Source organism: Larimichthys crocea, chromosome XVI, assembly GCF_000972845.2.
Source record: "Larimichthys crocea isolate SSNF chromosome XVI, L_crocea_2.0, whole genome shotgun sequence".
In the NCBI taxonomy this organism is placed as follows: Eukaryota; Metazoa; Chordata; class Actinopteri; family Sciaenidae; genus Larimichthys; species Larimichthys crocea.
Genome location: NC_040026.1, coordinates 5,814,682 through 5,833,069, shown reverse-complemented (window position 1 = coordinate 5,833,069; position 18,388 = coordinate 5,814,682). Strand labels below are relative to the sequence as shown.

Below are 18,388 nucleotides of genomic sequence, written 5' to 3'. Positions count from 1 at the left end.
TCTGGAGAGAGAGAATTAAATGTCGGAAAAAGGGTGGAGAAGAAAGGTCCAGTTAAAGAGGCGGGATGGATTTGGCAGGAGGGAAGACGAGGATGAGGAAAAGCTAAACTGCCCCGTGTGCTTCAGGCTGATTGCTTGTCTAGGCAATTAAAGATAAAAGAAGGTTGGAGGGGAAGAAAGCAGGAAGAGATGAGGAGAGCTGAGAGAAGAGGAGATAGGATGGGCAAGAGGGGAGCTCATCTGTTTGGTCTGATCACCCAATGTGTAATAAAAGAAGTAGCCTGGAAGTCGTTATTGATTACTGTCACATAGATACCAAGTGAAAACACGTGATGCGTGGTGTGTGTCTGTGTGTGTGTCTTGGTACAGTAAGTGGCTCCATTTTCTTTCTGGCATCACTGTGCATTTCACATTCAGACAGCGTGTAGATGTGATTTAGCTGGATTACTTTCACACACTGACTCCGTTGTAATCACATTTGATCATCCTCGCCAATGTTCCATCTTCTCTTAATGTTTCTGCTGTTTAAACTTTAAGCTGCTTAACAATAGCCGTGTCTGGATTGTTAGACCTTTGTGCGTAATTACAATATGCATTTCATATTATATGCTACAATGCTGCAATCCATTGCACTCGAGACTCCGAACAAAAAGACCTCCGACACAGAAAAGCGCAACAGAACAATCATTTAAGTCAGACACTCGGGCAAGATCCGTCTGTCCTAAACTCAACTGACCTCATAGCAATATGGTTGCACATATAGTTCTATAGATTTTTACTATATGCAATGACTGTGACGACTTTGTAGTTGCCATTTTCATTGTCATTCAGCTTATTTGGGCTTGAATGATATCTTTGTACTAGCCTACTCCTCTTGTCTCATATAAAGTGTAAAGTTTAGTAGAGACTTGCTGCAGGCATCCAGTTTTTCACAACTAGATGCACTGGGATGCAGTAAGATCAGGAAACTCTGAACTATTGACTTCCAACTTGCAATGGATTGCAGTATTAGCACACACTCTTCACACTGTACAATGTGATGGAGTGTGATTGACATTTGCCAGAATGGGCCGTCGTTCAGCCTCCCTTTTTCCCTTTTCTTTCTTTCTTTCTTTCTTTCTTTCTTTCTTTCTTTCTTTCATTTTCTGTATATTGTAAGAATATTCACCTGCTTAAAGGGATAATTCTACATTTGGAAAATACACTTAACTGCTTCTAGTAAAAAACTAGATAAAAAATGTTGTTGCTGTTAGCTTGGTTTCACACAAAGTCTAGAAGCAGGCAGAAATGCTTTGTCCAATTGTTAAAAAAACTGCAAATATTACATATGAACACATCACGTGGTGTTAATCCTACACCTAAGAATAAACATAAAAATGTAAAATTGACTTCTTTTTTTTCTTGGCTTAGGACAGCAACTTATTGGAGTTTTGTCATCGCTGTCAAGGTTGACTTCCAGTATAGTCTCCTGGAAGTCACTGGCCCAGGCCAAAAAAACACATTTTTGTATATCTCTACCCTTCATTATTATGCATTATCTATCAGTCTTGATGCACCTCCATTGGTAACCTGTCGCCATACCAGAGACCTCATCAAACTGCAACCCCAATCAGGAAGATATGACCTCAATCAGGCGATCTAAAAGTTTAATGTTGTTCAGTAAAAGGAAATCTGTGACAGCACTAACGGAGCAGGATTAGTCTGGAAAATATCCCTTCAGTTTCACAGAAGGCATCATGGCACAAGTCCCTGTCCTGTTATGTAAGACTGAAGAATCTTAATATTGGTAAGACACTTTTTCATTTTCTCTGTGTGTATGTCTGTGTGTCCCCACAGTATTGAAGCTCTTGAAGATGGCGGTGGGCATGAGAGCTTTGCTGGACACCGTTATGCAAGCCCTGCCTCAGGTACACTGTCAACTCTGTTAATAACACCCACAGAAGCCACTCAGTTCTTTTTTTTCTTCCTCATCTGTATTTGTCTCTGTGGATCTTTCACTTCCTAACACATCCCACAGAAGCTGTCCCCAAAATTACATCCCAAAGGCATTTCTTTTTTTGTACACATTCTTCTGTTTCAGGGCGCTGTTGTTTCTCATGAGCTTTTTTCGCAAACTCTAGAGACCCGTATGTGCATAACCAGCCCCCCGCAGAGAGATTGGGAAGTGAATGTAGCTTGAGGTTTTGTTTTGAACAATAGTGGGTGGATTTGAAGGTGGGAGCGTTGGTAAATTAGAACAACTTCAGCAGTGTTTGAATTGAGAGAGAAAATAACAGTCTATGTTCACAGCGTTCTTTGATACTGCCTCTGTCTGTCATCCGGAGAGAGATTGAGTGTTGTTCCAGGCCAATTCCTCCTAGAGCTTGTCAGAAGTTTTCATAATTAATAAATCCGATAATAGAGGGTTGTGGGGGTGTGAGCAGGTTGCACATGCTGATTAGCATTAACAGTGGCAGAGGCAGAACCCCAAAGATTTTCATAACCTAGACTCATCTCTGTAAGGAAAGCTGTTATTTCCAATTATTTTTTTCACTCCACGGATTAACTGCACCTCATGTGTCTATTCACATTTTTACTCCTTTGTGTGAGTCACTCCTTTGCATTCAAATTTACATTCAGAGGCAGCTTTACACAGAAGATTCTTAGTCATGTTTAAACATTGCATTCTTGATACAAACAAAAAGCAGCTTTTCATTTCGAGCTAATTTTAATTTTGTCAGCTGAGATGACAGCTAACATTAGCATAAATATTCGATTTAAAAGGAACTGAATTGTTCTTGTATTTATTGCAGTGTAACTAACAAAAGACTAACCAACATATTTGACAACCGTGATCTCATCTTGGATAACAAGTTTAGCTGAAATTGATGGAGTGTAAACTTTATAGATAATAGAACAGGGCAGAGCTGATAATGTTAATGTCGTATATCCTGGAACAGTCTGAAAACTGTTTTGTTTTTCTGGTTTGGGGAAGAGTAAAATCAAGGAACTGCTATCCAAACAAACACATCTCTCTTACTACAGCCCCATGCTGATGCTTCAGCACAAAGACAAGTCCAAAGCTTAACAGGCCTGCTGCGCCTAGTTCCAGTTGCTAAGTTATTGATTGGACAATCTCTGTCCAGGGTGGGGTTTAACAAAGTATCATAATTTATATTTTTCTCCTTTCTGCTTCATCACGGCGCTTCATTTATTTTCTCATTGGTATGAGCTGTTTGTTGTCCTTTGTTATTGGTTTGTTTCGCCGGGCGCATCTCTCCTTCTTCTAACCCCTCTCTTTTCCTGTTGCCTCTCTGCAGGTGGGGAATCTGGGTCTTCTCTTCATGCTCCTCTTCTTTATCTTTGCAGCGCTGGGAGTGGAGCTGTTTGGTGACTTGAGTAAGGACACATGCACCATGCATACAGACAGACCAGACAAAGCCCACACAAAAGATTAACACACACACACACAAACACACCAGTCAATGCACGGGCATGCGCCAAGTATTTAATTCTCCCCTCTGTGGTTTTAATCTGTCTGATGTTAATTGCTTTCTTAAACCTTTTGTTGAAAAACCTTATTGATTTCTCTAACTGATATCTAATTGAAGCTAGTAGCTCGTAAGTAATACAATAGTATAACCGCTATTATCATTTCATTACAAAGCTCTATGTTGTGACAGCTGAAAATCCACCAAAGTCAACCTCCCTCTATGTCTCTCTTGCCGTCTGGCTTCTTCCTTATCCCCTCCATGCACCTCCTTCACCTCCTTGTCTTCCCAGTCTGCGATGAGCTCCACCCATGTGAAGGTCTGGGGCGCTACGCCACGTTCAAAAACTTTGGGATGGCATTTCTGCTGCTCTTCAGAGTTTCCACAGGAGACAACTGGAATGGCATAATGAAGGTGAAACTAATACTGCAGTTCAGAGTCCTGAATACACATACAACACTTTCATCTGGGAGAAAACCCAAGAGGGAGATCTGGTGGTGAAAACTTGTCATCTATGGAGACAGCTTATCCTCTTTTTGCAGATAACTACAAATCGGCGCTGTCCCTCTTCATTATTCCCGTCAGCCAAGGCCAAATAGCAAATCCAAGCCTTTTCTGTAGTCTGGTGTAGACTGTAGTTTTTAAACACTTTTATACGGCTGTTTGTCTTCTCTCTATGTTCTATTTCAGACCAGTATCCCTGCAAATCACATTGCTATTGGACGATTATGCAACGCACTTAAGTCCAATGCCAGCGTTCAGTGCCAGTAGTAGTGGTGCGCCCTTTATGTAATGAGGCAGAAAGTGAGAGTGTGGAGGTCGTGGTGATGGATGGACAAAATAGTACATCCGACTTTCACAACAGAGAACTGACTCAGTGTCCCATTTTTAGGGCTTTTTGTACGACGATCATGATCTTTACCTTTTAACTTTAACCATACAAGTAGCAGCTAGTAGCTCTGTGAGGCTTTACCAGATAAGTACTAACATCAACATGTTAATGTTAGTACTTAGATATAATGTAAATGTATAGTATACATATAATGTATAATATATATATTAATGTCATAAGTTGTGCAGGTATTTCCTCGTAAAGTACAAATTAAAGTTACAAAGATAAAATGTCAGGGGATCAACAGCACTACAACTACAGTTCATCCTGAGGGGGACATAAATGTGAAAAATATTCATGCTTTCAACAGCTGCTGACACATTTAATTAAAAAGTAAAAGTGTCAAACTCACAGTGGTTAGAGGGAAAATAAGATATCAAAGTCATTAGGAGACACCCACAAATTATTGCACTAAATGTACCAATATATATAGTAGATGTTGAGATATTTCACTGGATAAGTAAAAACATTGACCAGCAAGTGGCTTGATTAAAGGTTCATCACCAAAGTCTTCTTACCCCCAAATTCCACCAGGCACAGATGCGGTCCGTTTCCGAAGCATCCCAGAAGCGGGCCTCTGCTCGGCTCCGTGGGGAATACGTGGCTGTTCTATTTTTGATGGACACCGCGAGCAGCCACTGTCAATTCACACAAAGCATCTCGAGCTGGCCGGAAGCCAGACTCACAAACAGCATAGAGAATCCGGTTTCGGGGGTTAGGGCAACATACTGTATTTCATGTGAACATCATAGTGGTACTAGATGAAAAGTTGTTAGAATTCAGGTGGTTTGTCATGACAGTACTTCCATTATGGAGATATTTCAGGACTGTCCGACATTGCCGTCCCTAAAGATATGCTGCTAATATGCCTAAAAATTGCCATTGGGCATTCAAAACTGTCGCTGTTGAACATAATCCAGAATCATCCATCATCAGTGTTGTGTTTGGCTGTCAGCTGGTAAAGCTTTAGATAACGTGCTCATGTTTTCATGCTTTATCCAGGACACATTAAGGGACTGTGCCAATGAGACCAGCACCTGCTACAACACTGTGGTCTCTCCCATCTACTTCGTCTCCTTCGTTTTGACCGCTCAGTTTGTCCTAGTCAACGTCGTCATTGCTGTCCTGATGAAGCACCTGGAGGAGAGCAACAAGGAAGCAAAGGAGGAGGCTGAGCTGGAGGCCGAGTTGGAGCTCGAGAACAGGCTCCAGGCGGAAGCAGCAGAGATGGCGACGCGATCACCCCAGCTTAACCCTCTGACTCCGGCCATGGACAGGTCAAGTTCTGGGGGTTCCCCCTGGAGGTCCACCGGAGGAGGGGACAGAGAGCAGGAAAGGGACGGTCCTATGGACTCGCCCACTGCTGATATAACCAGAGACTCTGTAAACATCAGAGATGACCCTGCTTTATGCATGGAGACCCCACTGGAGGTGAAACAATTTTTTTGTGTGTTTCTTGTACATTATGAATATACATGTGTTCATTTTTGGTTGTGATTTTGAAAGTAGTCTTTCAACATGATCATCAGCTGCCTTTACATGAAAACAATCACTTCATTTGTAAAACTCAACAGCAGTTTGTTTAGTTGCAGTCATGCATATCCCCAAGGATACTTTCAATAACCCCATGCCACATGTCAGTGGTTTTATAGCTGCATATGAACGCCTTAATCACATTATTCTATTATATATTCATTATGATTCACATTATTGCACACATTCAGAAAACGTCAAGGTAAGGTCACGCAGCATCCTGCACGACATGACAGATGCTCCGAGGTCACTTCCTGCTGTGGGCCAGGCTGTGCGACCCGTCTGATGACCCCCCACACGTCTCTGGTCATTAGTTCTGAATCTGGTCCAAACCATTAGTTAATTCTCTTGGCCTCGCTGAGCACATTCTGGATGGTTTCTGAAAAAATGGATTTCTTTGCAGGAATGTCCCCTAATGCACGAACCATGATCCATATGAAAACAAAGTATGGCGGATATGACCATATTAGGACATATTCACGACACGTTCTGGCGTCATTTCAGAGTATAAATGGATATGTTTACATGTGATGTGTCCAGAAATCAGGGGCATAACTGACAGGTTGTTTTCAATATTGACATCATCTCATATGAACTGCATCAGTCAGAATTTATGTCAAGTGTCCAGAAAATTATCTGGATAATGCAAATTTATTATTCTGTTTAACCCATACTGACCCACAATAGGATGGTTTACAGTTTGCGTGCATGCATGACAGTGTGTGTGTGTGTGTGTGTGTGTGTGTGTGTGTGTGTGTGTGTGTGTGGCTGTTCCTCGTTCGAGGCATGCCAGTCGTGGATAGGTCACAGTGCCATGGGAAAGCTGGACTGCAGGGCCTTGTTGTTCACTTCAGCGGCTATTTCCAGACTGCAGGGAACTTTTTGGGGATAGGAAATAGAGGTCTCGCTATCATTATATTTCCCCTCTAAGATGTTATCCGTCTTCCTCAGCTGCACTTTCAAAACATAACAGCCCTGTGGGAGAACAGCTCTACCGCAGTCTTGTAGTGCCCCCATGTGGGATTAGACGGTATCACAGGAGAGCCTGAATTGGCTGTTCAGTTGCTCTGCACTTCAGGAAAGTCTTTACTAGTTATTTAGTGAAACAGTTACAGTTTAATGTATATTGTACCTCTTCTACTTGGATGTCTTTTGTCTTGTTTTTGTTTCTATCTGATTGACTGTCTTTTTCCCTCTCTTTCTTTCTTTCTTTCTTTCTTTGTGATCCATCCTGTCTTTCCACATTTTTTCATGTGTCTCTGTCTTGACGTCTGGTCTTCTCCTCTCCCCCGTCCCTGTCTTTTGTCCAAAACGTCTGCCCCTTTCTTCCTTCCTTCCTCTCTGCTCTGTCTTTCCTTTCTGCATTATCTAAGTTTGTCCAGCGGAGAGCGCAGTTTGACTCGGTCTCCCTGGTCATCCAGGGTTCAATGGAGGGAGAGTTGAGTTTGATGGACAACCTGTCTGGTTCTATCTGCCACTACTACGCGCTGCCCCCCAAGCCCAGCAAGCACAGCACCGACAAGAAGGTCAATAATCAGCAGAATGATGACTTAATATTTTTCATTTCATAAGTCCAGTGGGTCTCGTTTCTCTCCAACATGTTGGGTTGCACATGGGAAAATGGAAGCTGTGCAGTAGTTGGTGCTGTAATTTTATCAAAGACAAAATCCAGAAAGGTTACAGACAGTCTTCTTTTACATGAGGCAAAATATATCCATATCCTTCATCCCTTTTCATGCAGGGACTTTATTAAAACAAGTCATAATGCCTTTGAAGAGTCAGTTCATCTAAATTACAAAAGGACACATTTTCCCACTTAGTCGTATCTACTCTGTTTAAGATTTTTGCCTCCAAACCCCAATGCAGTACAGATGAATGATAATGTGTTGTTGTTCTAGTTGTGCTCACTGCATTTAATAATGACATAATAATGATGAAACAGCAACAATCAAAGACAATGTCTCGGTCACTCAGGATAATCTGCAGAGCTGGAACTAATTTCTACCAAAGAAATTGTCCGTTTGAAAACTTTCCACAGGCGGTTCTGTGGATTACCCCAATGTTCAGTGGAAACACAGAGAGATGTTGTTGTTTTAAATATCATTTTACAGAAGTGTGAGCCGCAAAAAACACAATTTTACCAGCCTCCATGGAGGAAACTGTGTCATCTTGTTTGGAACTGAAAAGCTGGTGTTGCTGGAATATTGAAAAGTCAGTTAACTGAAGGCTGTGATTTGCAGAAACATTATTATTATTTAGATGCATTGATTGAGTAATTAGGCGTGTTGATGTGGCTATTTTTCTGATTCAGTTTGCAGTATTTTATTACATATTTATATCGACTTCTACTATACATGTTTTATGTCTGTCATTTAGCATCTTATGACTAATAACATTTCACACTTTTACATGTTGTCCCTCAGATACGTGTATGAAATCAAATTGGTTCTAAAAGAAAAAACAATCTAAGGTTAACCAGGTGAATTTAAGAGTTATAGCGAGAAACAAGACAAAATTCAAAAGTTATTTTTATTTATCAGAATTCTTCTATGATCTACTATTAAAAGTATGGTTGAAATGATCCCACAAAAAAGGGGTCAGTAGATTAGACAAAATGTTTGCTCGTTTTAAATTGGGTGAACTGACCGTTTAAGTAAAGCAGATTACTGCACATGTATGGAGATAATTCTTGAAACAATAGATTTTGATTAAAAACAGGTGAAATTATCTCACCACTATTGGCAGAATTTACCACTTGTTTTAATAAAAATGAAATTTTATGACTCAATACCAGACTAAATTACTTAAAGATGGATAGCATTTGTAGAGTACAGAGTTTCTGGCCCGCAATGTTAGCGATGCGGGAATTCAGTACGCACTGTCCGTAAAAGTTCATTTCATAAGATTGCTGAGAATGCTAATGTGATGTTTTGTACATCTCGTGCAGCCCTACAGCCATTACCATTTTTGTACTGGCATTCCTCCACATTGAATATTTTTCCCTTTCTAACCAGCCCTGTTGCCCACCACAGTGCAGTGCGTCATATCCCGCCTCAGCTATGATCTCATTCCCCCCGCTCACGTCTCCACTCACTTATATTCATTCATGCTTGGCAGGGTTTTGGTCTGGTTCAGCAGCCTCAGTGACACAGTTAAGAGTTTGCTCTGTCTCTTCTACACATCTATGTGTGTCTGTATGTGCGTGCAGCATGTTTGTTGTCTTTATGTATGTGAATTTTTTGCTTTGCCAACAGTCGCAGCAGAGCGATAACCCACCAAAGACATTCCTGAAGCAAGGAGATCACACTCGTGCACACACAGTCTGCAGAGTAATGGCTCAATCAATACGCGGTGGATCATTGAGTCACTGAATAATGCATCTGGGTGCCTCTTTCCCTCATTTGAAGGCAAATGTTGACCAATTACATTAGCATCGCTAAAGCCCATCTTCTAAAAGCTTTAAATGGGTTTGAGATGTCATTATCAGACGCCATAGGCCACCTCTCTCCTTCTGATACGTTAGCAGAAATGTTTTCCATTCAGTTTCGGCCCCGTGCCCCTGTCTGCTCGGATGGCCCATTTGCCTGTCAGAAAGCATTTCCCCCCGTTAAGCACGTACGAGGCCAAATGAACAGCAGCTCCTCTTACAGAAGCCAGCGGTGCTCAAAGCTTTTAAACACTGCAAGATTGAAAACTCTGCAGAGCTCGAGGATCCAGAGTTCAGTGATGTGAATTAATTCAAAACTGGCATCTTAGATTTAGCAAATGTAGCTGTGACTTGATATTGAACCAAGCAGCAGTCCCCATGGCTGCAAAGTGAAGACAATGTGAAAGTGCTAAAAACTGCAGTTCCTCGAACAGTCACTTGAGGCTGGCGACATGCCTGTCACTCTCTCCATGTGCTGCCTATATTTACGCCCTGCTATAGGCACTTACAGGTTTCAACATCAAGCCTCCACTATTATAATTCATACTACGTAAATGAATCCTCTTCCTGTTTAATTGTGTGTTTCTGTGAGAGTGTGGCTGTCTCATCTGCATCACGTGTAACATTTTGTTGTGTGTCTGTACCCTGACAATATGTTGCTGTTGTTAACCTCACTGCAATAAGAGCAAGCAATCCAGTTTAAAATGTCTACAGGTGAGAAAACATGTGCGTTCTATAAATGTTGGCTTGTTGTTCCGCTCTGCTGCACACTTCCAGTTTTTTTATGTGTCGTTTCAAACATGTATTTTCCTGTTAGCTACAGGTCTTTTCTGTGTGTAGCGTCTTTACTTTTGTTGTGGTGCACGAAGTGTGCGTTTTGTTTTCTCTGCTCACAAGCCGTTGTCTCTCCCTGCCCAGATCCCTCTAGCGGAGATGGAAGCTCTGTCTCTGGCCTCTGAGAAATCCTGGTCCCTAGCTCTGACAGACGACTCGGCCCCCGACGATTTTAACCCCCTCTTTCTAACCAGTTTGGAATGCAATGTACTGACAGTTCCTCTCTTTCTCTCCATCTCTTTCTTTCCCTCTGCAGTTTCTTGTAGTGTTTCCTTTCCCAGGGTACTTCCAAAGCCTCTTGTCCCCCCACTACTGCCACACACTAGGGATGCTAAATTAGCTAAACAGTTAATTTGCACCCATAGTCCCAACACAATTTGAAACATTTCAAGCAGCTATTATCATTTTCTTATATTGATAATGGAGCACATACCCACCTGTCGCTCCTAATGAACCCATAGAAAGTCATCCCCAACTCAGCTCTACTGAGCTTTAGAACGTTATTTTAGCTCCTTTTTCAGACCTGTTATTGTTTTGATTCCCTCTCACCACCCCAATCAAAGTTTTTCATATGCAGTCAGCTATTTTCAATAAATCTATAAAGTCAGCTTAGCATTTAGCTAAACATTTAGCTCTAAATAAAGCTACAAAGTGGCAGCTATAATCAGGAATTAAAGGGGTCAAGGTGTCTTTTTGATCCTACCACTGAGGGGGGCTCAGACATTTACAGATACAGATACATATCAAAATATGTTAACACTTTATTATACAGGTCAAATAGTTTCCTTTAATTTCTCATATGTAGCTGTAAAGTTATAGGAAAGTTCCTGGAAAGAACTGTGTGATTTGTTATTATTTACAGTGACAGTGGAGACAGTAAAAAAAAAAAAAAATTATAACTATTCATTTGACATATAATGGTGCCTTTTGCTGCTTACAAACAAACACACCAAGCTTCTCTAACTTTATCAGAACTTAGTCTCTATTTTCTCTGGAAATAGTTCCAGGTTACATCATTCTTTCCAGGAAACTTCTGAGGAGATTACCAGGAAATTACAGACCCATAAAATAAAGTGTTATCCAGTGTACTTGTACATAAATTCACATATTCGTCCTGAATATGAGTCTGATATCGTTGGCATGAATTAAAGTCATATATTAGAACACTTCATTCATAACTGAGGGTAAACAGTCTGACCAACTATCATGAATCAGTGTGTGAGTGCACACACTGATTTATTGCAACAATATGTGAGTCAGCTGCATTAAGTTCTCATGGTATTGATTTAGAAAGTAATGAACTTCATGGAAGGAACACCGCTACTCCACTTCTTTGTCAACACCTCCTCCATTATTATTCTCTCACACCAGGACACGTCGTCATGCACAGAGACATCCTCACCAGAATGAATCGATACATCCCTCTATGATAGCCTGTCCCAGAGGACTTTGTGGAAAAGGACATCTTCCTTTAAATTGAAAATGAATTGAATGTCATCTGGTTGTCAGGGTATAATTAACAACCAGGTTGACTCATTAATGATCACATCACTTCTCTGCAGTCACATGTCTTCCCCCCAGAGAGGGTCACTGTAACCTTGGCCCACGCAGGCCAGAAATGCAGTGTGGGATCAATTTATATTCCATCTGTCAGAAACAGAGAACACCCGGCCGGCGCATGACATGGAATCACTGTTAATCAGATTGTGCTGGGACAAATACAAAGAAAAGGAGGCAGGGGAAGAGGTAGAGGAGTACAAGAGGCGCTGAAAGACCCCTGGCGAATCTAACCATGTGCTCCCAACTCTGTCTTCTCTTTCTCATTCCACCTTTTCAGCCTAATGTGTGTTATTCTCCAGTCCAGTCCAGTCCAGTCCAGTAGAGTAGTGCGCCTCCTCACCTGCCAGTTTGAAGTTTTCTCTCCTTCGCCTCTACTCTTACCTATTTTCTTTCTCTTTCCTCTGTCTTCTCTGAGCTCTCTCTCTCTCTCACTCTCTGTCCTCCCTCCTTCTTCTTCTTTTCTTCAGTTTTCTGTCTCTTTCCTATCTGCTTTACATGTGAGTCCACGTCTTTTCTCGTAATCCTTTCCTATCGGTCCTCTTCTGTGTTTGTACTCGTGCTCTGTCCACTGGAGTTGTAGTTTTCACTCCTATCTGAGTTGTCATGTGTTTGGTGGAGCTCCAGTAGCTCTGTGATGAATGTGAACTGGTTCTGTAATGGTTCAGGCTGCAGGACACTGCCTCAGCTGACACACAATCACAGAGCGGGCTTATGTAAAGTTACTTGACTTCAGAAGGTGAATACGGACACAAGACACAGATTTTTTAAAAAGTGCTTGGAATTTTCTACCCATCACGGTCTTGTTTCTGTGATCTGTGGCAGCTCTGCGTCAGTCAGCTCCAACATGCAAAGATCCTGCCTGTTTTCTGTGTATGCTGATGACTACTGTCTCTTTGTGTCTTAGAGAGATATCAGCTGTGAATGTGTCAGAAGGTGTGTGTAGATGCTTGAGTTAAAGAATACGCCAGGAGGGACGACCCTGACTCTCTTCTCTTTCCCCCAGACAGAGCAGCTCGACCCCGGGGAGCCACTGGAGGACAACCTGCTGAGTGTCAGGAAGCCCACAGTGGGACGCACACACTCCCTGCCCAACGACAGCTACATGTTTCTCCCCCCGCAACCTTTCGGCCAACCCGCCACTCCAGCACAGCTTCTAGCACAGTCACAGGGGCCCCAGCACATACTGGGCACCCACAGGGCCCAATCAGGTAATGTGAAGTGAAACCAGAACATGTGATTTACTGTTTTTTAAGACACCACAGTATTTGTTTGTTTTGATCCAGGATTTGAAACACCTCATTAGGAAGAGGACAGAAATGAGAGGCCTTGAAATTTGAACAGAATGGCTGTATGGAGATACAGTTCATTTGCTCTGTGTATCAACGCCAGCTGTAAGTGTTTTGTTGTTACTTACCCATCATACTGTGCTTGTTTGTGTGCAGGCTCCAGTGGATCGGTGCGTTCACAACCGGAGGAGTTTTCCCAGCAGCTGGCTGTTCCCACAGACCTCTTCAGACCCATCAGCCCCCATAGCCACTCAGACTCGGAGAGCATACCACGACTACCCCCTCCCAGACGCGCACACACGCTCAGCCGCACGCTCCGCAGACAGGTGACTAAAACCATCACTGTTTCTCATTTTCACTTTTACAGTATCCCCCTGTCTGTACCTGCGCTGTGTGTTTTTTTATGTCTGTGGTTCTCAACCAGGTGTCACTTAGTCCCCCTGATGGGGAGGTTTTAATCCATACCAAACGCTAGAGGCTGATTTCAAGTGAAGCACTTTCTAGCAGAGACAAAAAGCTCATTTGAAACATCTTCTTGAGTGTTTGGTGAAAGTGAAGCCTGTTGGGTTGTAATTACAGCAGTATTAGGGCCACTGTTGGGGAAAAAAAACAAAAAAAGTTTTGAGAAAAAAGTTGTAATATTTTAAGAAAGCAGACAAAAAAAGAAGAAAAAGACACATTTATTATGATTAGAATAAAGTCATCATAAATTATATTTCAAAATAATAATGTCATATTTCAGAAATCGAGTTGGAATATCACAAGAAAGATTTAAATTCAAATATCAGTATAATTCCAGGCGAGTCTTATCAGCTTACTGTAAATGTCCAAATGAAGGCTGTAACGATCTGAGGTTAACTCTTCTGACTTTATAAGTTTTTGTTTTCACCAATGACGTAACATTGTACAATTATTCTTGTACACAACTCAAAATGTAAACCATTGTATGCATGCATATATTGTGTTTACAAATACTTGTTATGTAATGATATTAAAAATAAGTCTCTGAATATCTTTAAGTTAAGAAACAGCAGCAGTATGTTTGCCCCCTTTCCTGACAGATTGGCTCATTTTGGTTTTACTACCGCTGACATAACTGGGCGTGTGTTGAAGCACTGGCTGGTTTCCTCCAGACAGCTGAGCCCAAGAGCACAGTGATCAAAGCACAGGCTTTTACAGGCATCAGTTGTTGTTGTTATATCTTCTGACATTTCCGTTGCTAAAGTAATCCTACCATCTCTTACTGCTGAGACTCAGCGAATGACGACTTTATTTTTATAATGAACTCACTCTTTCTTATAGAAGTTCTCATGAAAACAACAACTTTTGTCTTCAAATATTTCAAGTTTTTTTAATCAAAACTTTACATTTTCTCCCCAGTTGTGGTCCTGAGACTGTGTCGCTCATAAAAATTGGTGTAGAACTTTCTTAAATCTCTTTCCTCTTTGCATGTTCTAAACATTTCCACTTTTCTTCTCTTCTTCTTTCTCCCATTCTTCCTGGTATTCCTGGTATTCTAACTTTATCTGCTGGCTCATGCTCCATATCTGTATCTGTTATTCTCTGACCTCAGCTCAGCTGGGCCCAAAAGCCGCCCGACCCTGAGCTACTGCTCAAACACAGATACTCCTGTTTCTGAACAGCCACAAACAGTGGACTTTAGCTACCACTGGGCCTTTCAGAAACACTGGACTCCCATGTTCATCTTCCAAGAGACAGACTGACTTAACACACACACACACACACACACACACAGGCATCCCTCCTCCTTTTCTTTTGTCACTCATTAGATTTTGGTCTACTGCTAAGCATCAGCCACAAAGCATCTAAAACTCTCTGTCAGGTATCTTTACCTGAAGGAACTTTGAGTTCATGAACTCTTCTCTGTTCTTCTGCAAGTGTCAGGAGCTAGGTGTAGCATTGCATCAGTGGATTATTCGGTAGCCAAGTGATAGAATGTACTGAAGCCAGACGCAGATGTTATTTGGCTGAGAGGTTTTCCCACAATGCAGTGCACTTACTACACTACAAACTATACAACTCAGGGGATTGCTACAGAACAGCAAGTGCTGTCCATATGCATTTGGCCATTTTGTACACACAGTACCACAGTGATAGAGCACTTGTGAATTTTCTATTGACTAGCTTTAGTGCTTGAAACGTACATAGTTGTTAACCAGAGTACAGTAGTTATTGCACTTAACCCGATTTTGCTTCAAAACGTCTGACAGGGTGATCTTTTTTTTAAAAGTATTGTTCCAGTATGCACTGTTATTAGTAGTGACTTGGTGTTGTATTGCCGTGGCTGGTGATTGGCCTAGCCCGGTTGTGATATCTTTGACCACTAGGTGTCCCTGTGGTCACACCATTCAGGCTCATGCAGGGAAACTCATGATTCCAAACATTTTGAAGTGCTGTGGCCTAAAACTCATGCATGCCTTGTTTCCTCTATAGATTAAAGATGTTTGAATTGACCCGATTTAACGCAATTAAATTCAAATACTGTTCATATCCTCTCCACAGTTTGTGGTCCATGAGGAACAAGTCATGAGTTCATGAGGACAATTTATGAGTTTTGGCACTCATTGTGCTTACTAACCCTTCCTCTCCAACAGAAGCTACATTTATTATGTTTACCCTCTGACTGTTGGCCTCACACCCTGCAGACGGTTTTAGTTCAGAGGTGAGGATGACGGCATGGAAACTCTGATCTCAATTTGGTTGTAAATTTAACTGAGAAACTGTGCTGCAGGGTTTTGTGTGAATGGTCAAAGGTTAAAGGTGGTCATGCTCAGAGTTCACTGTGTCAGCCGGCGCTCAGTCAACTGAGTAAACTAAAAAAAAAAAAAGCAGCGTACACATTCAGTTGATATGTAATATCCAGAAACGTCTATGATCTAGTAAATTGAGCCATGATTGACAGAAAAATGCAGCAAGTCTATATTTAGGTGAAGGTTTCTTAAAGCAAAGTCATTTTGTCTAAAAGATTCATGACTATGATGTTAAGAGGAGTGTTTTTTGTCTCCTTCCAGACATGTAAAACTAAAAATAGTCTGCTTTAAATAATGATTTGGGTTTGAAACAAAAAGTTCAATTAATTTGTAGTTTGTTTTTAGTGAAAACATGTTGAAGTGACTCTACCTCATTAAAAGATCCAGAATCTACCAGTATGTAAAGATTTCCAAAGTTTAATTGCTGTACACAAGATCTAAGACTTGTCCACTCTCTGTGTCGGGTTGCATATTGGATCACGATTGGCTTCTAAACTATCTGTGATGTCACAAAGTCCTGCTGGTATGCACATGCACTTTCCCCCCTTCAGCAGACGAACGTGAAAACAGCCTTCTGGTGTAAATACATCATTCTGCACAGTGAAGCTCAAATATACAAGAAGTGACGCCACGACAGTAATTAATTTCTGAGTGGAGGCGGAGGGGATTTAACATTTATTCCCCTCAGCTGTGAATGTAGAAAAATGTCTCTCCCTCGACAGAAGCACTGTGCAATAAATTAAAGAAACGAAACCAAAGAACACATTTAATAATAACACCAAATGCTGTTTGCTCAACTTTGCTCCAGCAGTGTGTTGGCATCATATAATTCATGGAAGATTGTTGTAAGTTCAATTTAACTCCTTCGCTGCCACCAGTGAAGAGTGCAGAGAGGGCTGAGGCCGGTCACACTGTGAACTTTGACCCAGATTGCTGCTTTCCATCCTCATCACCTCACACTAACTAGTCTCCCCCTCTCATCCTCCCTGATCCTCTCCATACCCCCGATCTCCTCCATTTCCCCCTCCCTTCCTCTCATCACATATTTACCTCCTCCTCTTCACCCCTCTCTCCTAAATATTTCATCCCACCTGCTCTCCTCTTCCCTCCATGCCCCGTGTTCCAGGTTGCGGTGTCTACTGACTCTCAGGAGGCCCTGTGTTCGGACGGAGGGGAGAGCAATGAAGGACTTGTGAATGTGGCCTCTCTGAGCCTCCCTCCATCCCCCTCCTCCTCCTCCTCCTCCTCAAACTCTCCCTCACCCTGCTCCCATCATCATCAGCAACCTGCTCTCTGCCTGGTCCCCGCCACACCAGGCGCCTCCCCTAAACCCTCGCGCCCCACCAGCGTGCACACCCAGCTTCACGACCAGCACTGCCTCACCTCCTCATCCCCGTCCCCCTCCTCCTTGCCTCCTCCGCCCTTACCAGCCAGGCCGCACCAACTGGAGGAAGCCTCGGTGGATCAGGAAGTGTCCCTCATTACGTGCACAGGGTTTGCAGGCAGTGACGATATCATGGCGGAGGACAGTGGTGATGGCGGTAACGAGGGTTACAGCAGCTACGCGGACAGCCAGGAAAGCCGGAATCCATGTTTGAGGCAGCTGAAGAGGTTCCACAGCGTCGACACGCAGGGCCGCAGCGTCCTCCTGCCCCGCCCCCGCCCTTACTCCTGGCTGGACGACCCGCGACGCCACTCTGTAGAGGTTTGCTCCTCGGTGGAGTCCAGCCCCCAGCGCAGCACCACTTCCACCTCCTCCGGCTTCGTGTCACAAGCAGACAGCCTGCAGATCCACAGCCAGACCCCAACTCAGACCTCGCTGCCCTCACCCCGACGCAAGAAGAAGATGAGCCCTCCGTGCATCTCGGTGGACCCGCCCGACGGAGTAGAGCCTCAGTCTGGCCTCTACCCGGGGATGGGTGGACTTGGGGGCATGGGGCTCGGGGGATTGGGGATGCCCCCTCCATTACCCAGCCGGGACACCTGCCTGAGGAGGAGAGCGCCCTCCAGCGACTCCAAGGACTCCTTTGACCTTGGAGTTGGAGAGGGTTCTGGACAGGATGGAGGCTCGCCAAACCCCAACACCAACCCCAAGCTATTGACTCTTCCCAGTTTCTCCTTCGAGAAGACGAGCTCCGAGCACTGAACACTGATACTCCAACACACAGACACACACACACGCACACAGCCAGACGAACCCTCCACACACACAAACACATGATGCACTCTGTGTATCTGTGATGGTGATAGTTCTAGTAATAATGCTGTAGAGAGTAATAATGGTAAAACTACAAGAAACAGTAAAAAACATCCTTGGTTTCATAAGGAGTACAGTACTGTAGTAGTGTGACCATCCCTTGTCTTTGTATTGTTACTGCCAAAACAACCAGAGAAGAAGAGAACACGTGGAACAACAACACCGACGTGACTGTTTCTCTTCTGCTACGCCTGCATGCCACTGGCTGCAGCTTGACCCCAAAACCTGGAGTGACATCGGCACCTAGGATTTGGCGCCCTCTGTGGTCATTATCTGGACTGCCTGGTGTCACACAGGGTGGGCTTTGCCCGGTCAGTGGAGGTACAAAGCAATATGAACGTTTTAGAGACACTATTTT

General features: G+C 43.0%; 1 protein-coding gene across 12 annotated transcripts in view; it reads left to right on the top strand.

The window, feature by feature from the left end:
* cacna1g (calcium channel, voltage-dependent, T type, alpha 1G subunit) overlaps window positions 1-18,175 on the top strand; it is a 232,489-nt gene extending 214,314 nt beyond the window's left edge. For 9 of the 12 annotated variants that reach the window (XM_019255526.2, XM_027289253.1, XM_019255535.2 and 6 more), the window contains 8 exons: window positions 1,837-1,907; window positions 3,300-3,378; window positions 3,763-3,884; window positions 5,365-5,793; window positions 7,269-7,421; window positions 12,720-12,924; window positions 13,159-13,328; window positions 16,900-18,175. In XM_019255526.2, the coding sequence (XP_019111071.2) occupies window positions 1,837-1,907; window positions 3,300-3,378; window positions 3,763-3,884; window positions 5,365-5,793; window positions 7,269-7,421; window positions 12,720-12,924; window positions 13,159-13,328; window positions 16,900-17,919 (2,249 nt within the window). In that variant the 3' untranslated portion in view covers window positions 17,920-18,175. The other 3 variants (XM_019255537.2, XM_019255536.2, XM_019255538.2) reach the window with 2 other exon arrangements.
* The last annotated feature ends 213 nt before the right edge of the window (window positions 18,176-18,388 follow it).